The following is a 12,833-nucleotide window of genomic DNA, read 5'->3' as shown; positions in this document are numbered from 1 at the left end:
TCAACTTAAAACTGCAGCGGGAAGCAGTACAACACACTGCAATGGAAAACAGACAATCTTGAAGGTAACAGAACATTCAAATGAAACACAAAAGCTTAGACTCAATTAACAAAGTTCACAACTCAGGAAATATTGTCTCAGCAATATTCCTAGGCCTTCCTAAAGCCTTTGACACCATTTCCCACTCTATACTCCTCTCTCAACTTTTAACCCACTTCCTCAGCTGGTTCAATAGCTACCTTTCAAGGAGGGTACATGCAGTCAAATGGCAAACTCCATATCTCCCTACATTCATAACCCTACCGGTGTCCCAAAGGCTCTATACTAGGTCCCCTTCTATTTAATATTTTCATAAACAACCTCCACCAAGCAATTCTGCAGGGGTTTCTTGTTCAGTATGTAGACGACTCCACAATAATTTGCTCTGCTAATAACCCATGTCTATTACAGAAAATCACCCAAACTGCATTCTCTTCAGTAGAGACTTGGCTCCATAACAATTATCTTTCCTTAAACCCCAATAAAACCAAACTAATGATCTTCACTCCCAAGAAAAATACGCCCATTAACAAACCCAGTTTTACAATTCTCTCCCATAATTCCACTAAAATTGAATTAGTGAACCACACAAAACTACTAGGGGTAATAATTTATGAAAACCTCAGGTGTGGTCTCCATGTTCACAGTAACATCAGTAAGACCCACAAAAAACTAAGTCTCCTTTATAGACATAACCTGTTCCTTTCCTCCCCACAAAACAAATGCTTGCTTCATCCTACCTTTTTCCTTCTTTACTCTATGGTGCACCACTTTTAACCAACCTCCAGGCCTCCCTGATAACAAAATTGGAATCATGCTCTAATAAGATAGCCAAATTTGCAACCAATAGTTTCCATTCTACACACCACTGTATTGCCCTCAATAAATGTCAATGGTTGGAATTCCCCCACTACTTAACCTGTCTTCAACTAACTTTCACTCACAAATTAGTTAATAAATCTCAAGACTGCCCTGCCCTTCGGTCCTTATCCACCCAGTACAACCTCTCAAGGCCCCTAAGATCTGAAAATCAAAAACTTCTGCAAACAATCAAACCAAAGCTACTGGATGGTCAGCATTTATATTCCTGGGTCATGGATGCAATTTGGAATAATCTACCTACAAGTATTCACACAGTTCAATACCCGGCCACTTTTAAAACCACCCTGCTTGCTCACCTCCTCTCCAAATGGACTTGTAGCTTTTCAATACATTCTCCAGCTATTACCTAAAACAGGAGTCTTTTGTTTCATCTCATTTTCCTCCTTCACTCACTGCTCCACTCAGTTGTGGTTTTCCTAGTCACTAGAGCCTGCCTTTCCTTCTATCATTTTTCACTCACCTCACTATTCAAACGTGTAGACTCTCACTATCAAATTTTAATTCTTAGCTACACTCCCCACCTCTTTATTCTCATACATACCATTCAGTACTTCTCTTTATTTTTATTACTCTACCCATCTACCCCAATCCTGCTATCTCAACTTGTAGTATTCTCATTTCCTTACCTCTTTCAGCCTTCTTCCCTCCTGTACTTTATCTGTTCTCAACCTCTACCACTACCACTCAGCATAAGACATCTGAGATTATCCAAGTGCAACTAACTCTGGTCAAGACCGCAGTCCAAATTGTAGCTTGCTACAGATCTCCCACCATGCCCCAGGATTCCCACTCCTCATTTCTTGATACACTGGAAAATATTAGGGTACAACCTAACACTCTAATAATGGGTGATTTCAACTACCCCACCATTAACTGTGAAAGCTACTCATGTACCAACTCTTGTGCTTAATGGTTTCTGGAATTCATAAATTCCAACGCCTTGGATCAGCTTATCCACACCCCCACCAGGGGCAGCAATATCCTAGACCTGGTCATTACCAACATGGGCAACTGGTGTTCCACACCAGAGGTCAATTCCTCATTGGACAGATCAGACCACAAGCTAATCACCCTACACATCCATATCCCAACCCCACCTCCCATTAGGGAAACCACCGTAAAAAATGTATCCAAAGCCAACTTCACGCTTCTTAAGACAGAAGTGGCAAACTTCACAGCACCCATGCTGATGGACAATAGAGGTTCTACTGCTGAATCCTATGCAAATGCACTTTATAAGCACTTACACAAGTGCATGGATAGTGCAGTCCCTAAAAGAAACAAGATGCTATCCTCCAAATAAAGGAAGCCGATGTGGTGGCCCCCTGCCATAAACAAACTCTACAACAGAAGAAAGAAACTGTTGCAAAAAAGAGTAAAATCAAATGATTGGAGGAACTCCCTGGTCAGCCTCAGTAAGAAGATGAGCTCCCTCATAAAATCCTCCAAAGCTAGTTACATAAAAATTGCCACTGATTCTAAAGACAACCACAAAGCATTCTATAGCTATGTCAAGAATCTCAATGGCAACACTCAGATCTGTTCTGAGTTACAGCACAATGGGACTAAATATACAGACCCAACTTATATTGCCAACATCCTGGCAGATAGGTTCAGTGCTAACTTTACCCCTGTCTCACCTCCTAAAGGGCCCATCTCTATACCGGAAGAATGCAAAGTTCCTGTAATCATGGCAGTGCAGGTAAAAAACACACTCTCCAAAGCCAAGAACACAGCATCCATGTGACCTGACAACATCCCAGGCTGTGTTCTACACGAACTACAGAACGAACTGTTATCCCACCTAAGTACCATGTTCAATCATAGCCTCACCTCAGGCTGTGTGCCCACTGAATGGTGCACAGCAATGGTTATTCCACTCCACAAAGGGAGAGCCACCACAGACCCTGGAAACTACTGCCCCATTAGCCTGACGAGCCTGGTCAGCAAGGCCATGGAATGTATCATCATGGAACTTATAAACAATGACATTGGTAATCTCCAAACTCTGGGCCCTACCCAGTTTGGGTTTGTAAAAGGCAGATAATGTCTCCTAAACCTGATAGACTTCTTTGAAGTGGTCACCAAAGCCGTAGATGAGGGTAACGTGGTTCACACAGCCTATCTAGGTCTCCCCAAGGCTTTCAACACCATCCTCCACAATGAATTATAGATAAACTCACTAAACTAGGTATAAATCCCTATGACACAAGATGGGTTGCCAACTGGCTCACTGACAGAACCCACACTGTGAAAGTAGCAGACTCTAAATCCACCTTCAGACAAGTGACAAGTGGAGTACCACAGGGTTCAGTTCTGGGTCCTCTCCTGTTTGGTATCTACTTCTCTGAAGTACAGGCTAACACAGAAGGTCTTTGGCTAAAAAAGTTCGCAGATGACTGCAGACTAAGAGCCATAATCAAAACTCCTAATGATGTGGACATCCTACAAAAGGGCCTCACTGAGACAGATGCCTGGTGTCAAAGCCATGGCCTCAAGCTCAGTGCCAAAAAGTGCATTGTCATCCCTTCTGGTAAAAACTCTGTACCCATGAACTACCACATAGGCAGTAGTCTACTTAACACTGAAAGTGTGATGAGACATTGGGACACAGGTGGACAGTACTCTCTCCTTTGGTAACCACATCGCCACAGTAGTCAGGAAATCCTTCTATGTGGCACACCTTATCACAAAAGGTTTCTCATCAAGGAAAAAAGAGGTCATTGTTCCCCTCTACTCATCACTCATTAGACCCATTATAGGGTACAATGCCCCTTTTGGTATGTATCTCAAAGGACATCTACAAGAACTGGAAAGGCCACAGAAATACCTCACAAAGAGGATTACTGGCCTCAAACAGATGCCCTTCACAGACTGTCTCAAAAACTCTAGCTTTACTCCATCGCATATCGCCTACTCAGAGGCGATCTCTGCCTAACATACAAAGCTATGGCAAACCCAGAGCTGTTGGACATGCTCCACTTAAAGAAATCCCAATCCCTCTGAGCTACACGCTTTAGGGACCTAAACCTTGTCACCACAATAAACAGAACATGCTGGAGGGATCAATTCTTGTCCCAGAGACTTCCCATACTCTGGAACAAACTACCTATCTATATCAAGCAAAGCTCCTCTTTAGCACTCTTCAAGAAAAATCTTGATGATTGGATGAGAGATAGGAAATTCACCCCAGGGATCACTTCTGTGGCTCTGCTCAACAGGGGCATAGGAAAATAATTTTCTTGGGTGGTGAAAGCCAGGGTACCATTTGACTAGGCTTCTACAGGCCCTAGGGCCAATAGCCTAGTCCCTACCTATGAACCTATGAACCTATGTATACTAATACCCATTACAAGTATCTCTCTATACATCTGTGCCACCTGCATCTCCCTTTACTTTATCACAGCTTACACAAGCTTATATTTAACTGTGCCTCAATTTATTTTGCAAAGGATTGCTTAAATCTTGTATCTGTGGCTACTACTGTATTTTATATTCTAAGTGTGCCTTGAACTACTATTACTAGACTGGTTTAATCTAATATCTGTGCTTAGAATTGTATTTCCTAAACTACTTTTGTTTTACTATGAATTTTGTTGTATTTTGTACACTGCAAATTTTGTTTTACTAACTGTTCTTAGATCCTGTACGTAATACTCTGTACATATATATTAACTACATCCTGGAGCTTTTCTCCCCGGGCCTCCACTAAAAATGGGATCCTTTTGGCCCAGAGGACTTTTCCAGTAAACAAATGCCAATAAATAAATAAATAAGATAAATAAACATACATGGTAGAGGCTGACAGAATGGTCTAGCACAGTAAAGTATTAATACTGCTTTTAACATTTTAAAATTAAAAAAAACAAAAAAAAAACTGTAGCCTTCTGACAGAGCTATTTATGTATTATGCTGCATTTTTTTCTATAAGTAGTTGAATAAAGAAAAAAAAGAAATCTCACCAGGAAAGGAATAACCAAGTTGACTGTCTCTCCAACATTCTTAACAAAGGTCTGCCTGAGATGACGTGGGACTCGAATCTTGGGACGCTCTGAATCATAGAAAACAACATAAATAAAATTTGGTAATATAAACTCCACTAGTTTTGTATCATGTACATCATTCCACAATTACTTTAATAAAACTTATATGATTATTTTCACTAATGGAAGCACTTCTGGAGTTAAAAATACCATGTCTCAGCTGCCAAAGAGTTTCAGAATGTCTAGATGATGTACCTAAGATGTACAACGTTCGGCCTTGTTTTCACAGTGATAACCAGAGAGATTCAGTTTTTATCTTATTTGTACAGACAAAAAGATGTGCAATACATGTTTTGCAACAGATACTGCTTGCATCATGTAAGGAATAAAGCAAACATAAGATGATAACATCAACATACTTTTATTACTGTCTGTTTTCATCTCCTGTTATATATATGTGCTTTGGCATTTAGTAAGCCAGTGTCAGCTAGGCTATCAGGTGCGGGATGCTCTTGGTAGTCATACAGTCACCAATAATAGCCATTTTATTCTTGTCCCAAAGTCACGTACAACATACTTCCTGCAGAGAGAGACCACCTTACACTGTTGCTTTCTAGTACTGAATCTGCCCCTCATATTCTGCCACTGTTCTTTCACTGAGGCTTTTTCTTCCTATGTCTTTCATAATAAACACCTAAAGCTGACTCAAAAAAGCAGAGGTTACATTGCATATTTCAGGGTACTTAACTCTGATACCCCTCATAATTTTACTTATGGAGTTAAGTTCTTTGCTACTAACTGCTCGTTGTCATAACTGACAGTGAAAACTGAGAAGTTCTTATCTTAATCCCAAGTATAAATTCATACAGACACTGTTGATATTTTCAATATGGCCTTTGCAAAGATCAGAACATTTTCTTCTTTGCACTGTCTATTTTTCAGAGGCTAGCACCTGTTCAAACACCTGATGTGAATATGAATACATACATCACAGAAACATCTTTCATAAAATCCTTTTTTTTTAAATCTAGGTCATCATGGCTGCCCATTTTCCAAGCATATTTTCTTAACTTATCTTATCTTCCCAATTTCCATACTTTTCTGTTAAAGTCCCAAGAGTATCTATTATGATTTTTGGAAAGCTGAGACTGAAAGTGTGAATAAGGTAAATATATACTATTTCCAATGTTGCAGTCCCTTGGACTACTCCACTCACTCTAAAGTATAGCAGTCTCAGAATGACTGTATATGAATAACTGAAGTAGGGGTACAGCTCCCCATATCAGAGGATACATAGGGAAAGTACCCTGCAAAAGCATTATTGGCAGTACAGTGAATTATCAGAGTTGTTGTATTTCCTTGACAATTGTACTATATTTTATAATATTTGCAGGACTCACAATTATGGGTTTTACACTCTTGTGGGAGAGTCTATTTCTACTGTTTAATAGACACTGTGCTGATCCAGTCTGCCACTTACTTATTCCCATGGCCACAAGAACTGCCCAACAGTCATCTGAGGCATAGTTTTTAATACCTCTATCTCATCAGAAAGGCTAATCCGTGTAGTAATTGCTTCCTCTCTGAAAATGATGTCCTCTATTTTCCCTGATTTTTCCACCATATATCTTTAGACTGTGGTGGCTTCTTTTCACACAGTCTTTAGCATGGTGTCTACCCTGGAAATGTCCTTTTGTTAGACAGAGTTTATCTTTCTAAACTGGAAGATCTCATGGCCTTTGGGCTATAAATAACCCCGTGAATGGGCAGAGGAACAGAGAAGCTGGGGCCTTAATACTGTGGCCAGCTAGATATTTCTCTTTAGGTGCTATGGCCCTCTGAGATGTGGGCTGATGTCCACTTAGTGGGCATGCAATGGTATCATGACAGAATCATCCCCATGTATGTGGTGATGCATCCCTCAGCTGCCCAACTACCTACTGCAACATTGGCTCTATCACAGCTCCAGTATCACCACTAAATGAACTGGTCTCATGCCCCCAACATTCCCCGATAGCATTCTCTAGAACAGAGAAGCAAACAAAGGCCTTATTATTCCTCTTTTCTCCCATATCCCAGTCATTAGAACTTCTGTCACCTGGGTCCTAGTCAGGGCTTCAATCCCTCTATGCCAATGGAGATAGCTTCTTTTTCTGAAAAACACTGCTCTTACCGTTTTATTGAATTTGTGCCGTGGCTGTGAAGGTAGTCACATGCTTTGTTTGCCAAATGTAGTTTTTGGTTTAAGTATGCTTTTGTTTAGAGAACTCTCCTGTAAATTTAAAGTTTTGACATAGGGGTTTAGGAGAGTGTGCTTGCAATAGCAGAATTAGTGTAAAGCTTAGGTAAGGGGATAGATTTAGTTTTGTGCAAGTATTGGTGGGTTTGGGTTAGGCCTAGGTAAGGGAACAGAATCAGTGTTGTGCTTGTATGTTGGTGTGTGTTTTAGCCTGCCTTGTGTAGTGGTAGTGTTATTTAAAGGCTTTTCTAAGATAAGGTGCATGGTTAGGCTTAGCCCCCTTGCACCACTCTACTTACACATTTTAACCCTGCCTCAAATCATAGCCCTACATCTTGCCTTAGAAAAATGTTATCTATAACACTGTCACTACTCAGATATATTTGGTCTGAAGGTGGTGAGGATTTTTTATAAGACTAATCAAGGAACATTTTCCTTTTGTAATCTGTTTTGCTTTTAGTATGCTTAATTTTGATTGCTGTGATCTTCGATATGCAAGCATCTGTCAGGATTTACTAGATGTGTTTGCATTTTGTTGAATAACCTGCAAGCCCTTCAATGATATAGCTGTTATATTTAGGTAATATTTCTCCAGCTGTCATTTAAAAGTCAACCAATGTAAGTGATGGAGGATTTTCATACTTCTCCTCTGAACTGTAGCCATCTGCCTTATATTTTTTCAGACTTGGGGCCCTGAATAGTCTATGTGAGGGTTACCATATTTGACTTTATTGGGGGGGGGTTATAATGTCCATTTTTCTGTTGACGTACCACTTCTTCTGCTCCCGTCTGTCCTGATCCTTCCTTACTGTTTCTGTGCATCCTCAACTTATTTAAGCAATCTAGTCAGGCAAGAGCATGGTGCCCTTCTCCGTTTTGATGCTGCAAACTCATCACTGGGGAATCGGTTTTGAAATGTGCTACTTTGCACTCCTCCCTGCATTGCAACTTATGTAGAGATTAGAAAGGATCTCCAAGTAATATAAGATGACACATCAGTGTGTTATTATCATAGTTGACCAATGTTAACTTCACGGCTGTTTTTAGAACAGATAATACATTATAAAACTAGGCAACTGTCCAAAAGCAGTTGCCAAACAACATATGCTCCTTAAGTCTATAAACCAGGTTCCTCTCTACTTGTTTAATAACCCATGTTTAGTATGTCTGACATATCTATAAACAGCTCTAGCCGCTTGTTGTTTGCTTGGTGATAACTCTGCAGTGTGTTATTTTTCGTGGTTGCAAGCTCCGGTTTGAGGGGAACATTGTGTCCGAGGAACCATTGTGTTACACTTGTTTCCTTGGCCAGGAAGATCAAGGTGCAGTGATGCAGTCCAGTACATTTTTTCATCAATGACAAAGAATTGCATTTTTCCTTTCTTGGCAAACAGTTTGGAGTCTCTTGGAAGGCAACATGCTACTACTGGATTTTACAAGGTGACATTGTTTAACGCTATTTAATGAATTCAAATGGTCAGCGTTTTTTATTTATAAACCCGACTGGTTAGAATTATTCATCGTTATTCAGTTCTAGTTCTTTTTTAGATTGGGACTTGTTTCCTGCATTTATCTAGTAATATGGGAGGAAGAATGAATATTTCTTGATTATATATCACACAATGTTTTCTAACTTTTGTGAGATATGTTAGCCCTATGTGCATACTTTGTTTTTACAGGGTGTGTTACACACACCGGTTTTATTATATATTTTTATTATTGTTATATATTTAAAAAAAAAACATACATTATTACTGATTACTGGCAACACTATTGGATGTATATGATTGACGTATTAGAATTATTTTGACAGATCATCTTTATTTTGAATTTATAGTATGTTAATTTATTTTCAAACATATAGGCCTTCAGACCAATTGGACATTCAAATAGTATTTCTTGTTTTTATTTAGTTACACTATTCATTTTTATGTGTTTATTTTAGTTTTTTTTTTTTTTTTTTTATGTTCATTATTCAACATTTTTTTACCATTTCATGATTTTGCACATATTCAAAGAATATTTATGCTAGAGTAAAGGTGGTTGATTTTGAATATTTAACTAAAGCTCAAGCTTAAATTGTTGGTTTGTGCTTATTGTTACACCAGGTAATTGACATCAGGTTTTTGTGTTTAGTGATTAATATTAAGTCAAATACATTATTCACATTTATAAGGTTCTACTGTGCACAATGGAACAACTCATGATTCAATATCTAGAACTGTCTAGACAAATTATCACGTTACTACATGCTAACACAAGTAACAACAAGAATGACAGTTTAACTAGTGCACAGTTTAACTAGTACACAGTTTAACTAGTACACAGGTTGAACTTTTTACCATGCACACACCACCAGCGACTTCTACAGAAAGACAGCTTAATGCTAATGTACCGAGAGTGGAAAGGAATACCATTTCGAGGGTGGATAATAATAATGTGAACCCCAACAGAACAGGAGGGGAAAAAAGTAATAATACAACAGGAAGGTCACTGTTTGACATAGAGAACTTTTAGTACCCCCCATTTTGGGCGACACAACATCTAGGTTTCAGAACCCTGATCTGGGAACACTCATTTCTCAGTTACTAAAATGTGAAAAATTAGCTAGGAAATATAAATCACTACAGATGGACAATGTTTTCTTAGAACGTTCTGTTGAATTGAACCAAGTTCCTAGAGGCCTCAGGGTATTTAAAATACCAATGGGAATTGAGGTTGACTCAGTGGCATACCACAACATGTTAGAATTATTTGATAGAGCAGGATTTGACTTGATGAGAATATTAATTAGGGACAACACCAGTAGACTTAATAATTTAAAGAACGAATTACTCATACCTAAACAAAGTATTACGAATGATTTACTTTTTGAAAGTAATAGAAATAGGTTTGAGAGGATTACAACTGATCTTGACAAGTTTGTAAAAGTTAGTATGGAGAGAAAACAAAAAAAAGATTTTAAGGGACACCAATGAATATAAAGAAAAGAGGGCTTACTCATCACCTAAGACAAGAGAAAGCCTAATGGAAGGGGGCATAAAGAGGGAAACAATTCAAACTGAGGTGGGTGTTACTGAAGGGACACACACTGACATTGAGGAAGAAGAAGTTTTTTTAGAGAACCAACCTCCATTGAGACGCTCGGACTGATTAAGAAATCGGGGCCATCCGCCAGAACATTTGGACCAGAGAATGCCCCAAAGACAGGGGTTTCAGTCAGGAAGCAACTGGAGGGGTGGGGGACAGAGGAGGAACAACTTCAACAGCAACAACTGGCATCACAGATGAAACAAATACAGCTGATGAAGGTTTGTGACCCTACCCCTAATATTGAGGATGCCCTATCAGGTGACAATGATGTACCAGCAGGCACCTCTTCTGATTTATTTGCTACTCCCTTGACACAAATTTTGGAGACTAACATTAATGTGGGCCCTATTATAACTGGAGACAAATCTTTTCACATCTATAATTATTCAGATTTGGATATATCTGAAAGCCATTTGAGCTTAATGAAAAAGGGGTTTTCATTTGTTCCAAACTTCAAATATGACATTAGCAAATTACTTATTAATTTGAAGGTGTATACCAGGCAGTTAAATTTAGGGTTGTGTTTTGGCAACAAACACCATATTGATAGAGAGATACAAACTTTTACACTTAAAAGAAGTAGTGTGTTTATACCACCATGTAACCCTTTGATACTAGCTTTTGAATGTTTGTGTACTACCCAGATTAGGAGACTGATTGACAAAAAGTAATCCATGGATAATAGAAATTTAACATCTGCGGAAGAATTTTGCTTTAAAGAACTTTCGTCCAGTAGTGACTACAGGGTTATGAAACCAGACAAAGGGGGAAGGGTAGTCATTATGACGAATACTGATTATTCCTGGAACATGCAGAGTATTTTACATGATTCCAACACTTACGAATTAGTTTCCAAATTTGAAGTCCAGAAGGCATATACAAAAATTGGCTGGCAACTTTAGGAATTCCTTTGTGAAGGAATAATTAATTATGATGAGTATAACTATATGCTAGTGGAACATCCAGTTATGCCCAGTTTATTTGGAATTCCCAAAATTCACAAAGATACTATTAATCCACCTTTTAGACCAATAGTGGCGGCTAGGGGATCAAAAATGGAACCATTAGCAGAGTTTATAGACATTACGAACAAGAAGATTCTTGACAATATACCACACATATTAAAAGATTCATGGCATTGTTTGCATTGCTTCAGGACTTTGTTTGATACACACTTGGTTTGTAACCGTTGATATAGTAAATTTGTTTTTGGTGATTCCCCATGATATTGGTTTAGACTGGTTTGCCAGGAGCGTAGATAAACACAGTGAAACGTATCAGGTGAAGAGAGGTTTACTGGTCAACTTGATGCAGATTGTTTTGGAAAACAACTACATTGGCTTTGAAGGTGAATTCTATAAACAATCCACTGGGGTGGCTATGGGCGCCAAATGTGCGTCCATTTATGCCAACTTAGTATTAGCCGAATGGGAGGAACAGTATGTTTTGACATCTGATTATAGATCTAGGATGATTATTTATCTGAGATTTTTGGGTGACATACTGTTCCTTTGGAAAGGTACTCGAGATGAGTTGGATGAGTTTATAGGTTATTTGACCAACACAACAACATTCTTGAAATTCACCAACAAGGCGGATAGGAACACCATTCACTACCCGGATCTACGATTATACATCAAAGATGGGAAGGTAGAATCCAAGTTATTTAGGAAGAAAATGTACAGCAACTCATTTCTACACTATGGTAGTTGCCACCCTTATTATGTTAAGAAGAACATGGCCAAAGGCCAGATGATCAGGGTGTCACGCATAATAAGTGAAGATAATAGATTCCTGGAAGAACTGGAGGTATTAATTGACTTGTTTGTCCAAAGGGGTTACCCCATGGACTTACTCACCACAGTTAAACAAGACATTATTGGAAGAAGGGCCACAGACTTCAGGCCTATTCTGGCAGACAGTCAAAGGGATGTAGAGAACAACAATATTTATAAACAAAAAGTGAAAAATATTCAAACTGGTATGGTTTTATAACACAACACCATAGCCATTGAAGTTAAAAATATCATCCAATGGACATGGAAAAGTATACTCTCCACAGATATGTAAGACACATTAGGGAAGTTTCCCCTTTTTATCAACAGTAGGGGTTTAAATATTAAAGAACATTTGGAGAAAACACCCATGTCCACTGGGCAAAGGCCTGCTAAGATGACCAAGTGTGGTAACTGTAAAGCATGTTAATACATCAATGATGGCCCATACGTTTCAGTGGGAAATGTTTAGAGGACGTTGAAGAGTCCTGGTTATTGTAATTGTAACACCAAAATGGTCATATATGTGGCTACTTGTTTATCCTGCCCAGCCTTCTACGTTGGTATGACCACAAGAAAATTAAGACAAAGAATTTTGGAACGCAATAGGGACATCAAAAACAAGAAATCAACTAATTCATTATACAACCACACTAAAGACTGCATTAATTTCAAGAATTTTTTATTTTTTGTTATAGATTATACATAAAGGATTTTGGGGGTGACTACAAAACCATCTTAGAAGTCAGGGAATACCTGTGGCAAGTACGACTAGACGCAAGCAATGCACCTGGCATTAATGACACCATATCTCTAGCATGT

The 12,833-nt window shown here is 38.7% G+C and overlaps 1 protein-coding gene across 2 annotated transcripts in view; it reads right to left on the bottom strand.

Annotated features, from left to right (window-relative positions):
• Positions 1-12,833, bottom strand: part of MYBPH (myosin binding protein H) — a 257,185-nt gene that overhangs the window by 169,653 nt on the left and 74,699 nt on the right. For both annotated transcript variants that reach the window (XM_044079758.1, XR_006365820.1), the window contains exon 4: positions 4,884-4,972. In XM_044079758.1, the coding sequence (XP_043935693.1) occupies positions 4,884-4,972 (89 nt within the window). The remainder of the gene's footprint in view (positions 1-4,883; positions 4,973-12,833) is intronic.

The sequence above is a fragment of the Protopterus annectens genome, chromosome 8.part0 (genome assembly GCF_019279795.1).
Source record: "Protopterus annectens isolate FY-2018-M chromosome 8.part0, PAN1.0, whole genome shotgun sequence".
Lineage (NCBI taxonomy): Eukaryota > Metazoa > Chordata > Ceratodontiformes > Protopteridae > Protopterus > Protopterus annectens.
The sequence above is the reverse complement of the archived record's forward strand: the minus strand, read 5'-3'. Positions and strand labels throughout refer to the sequence as shown.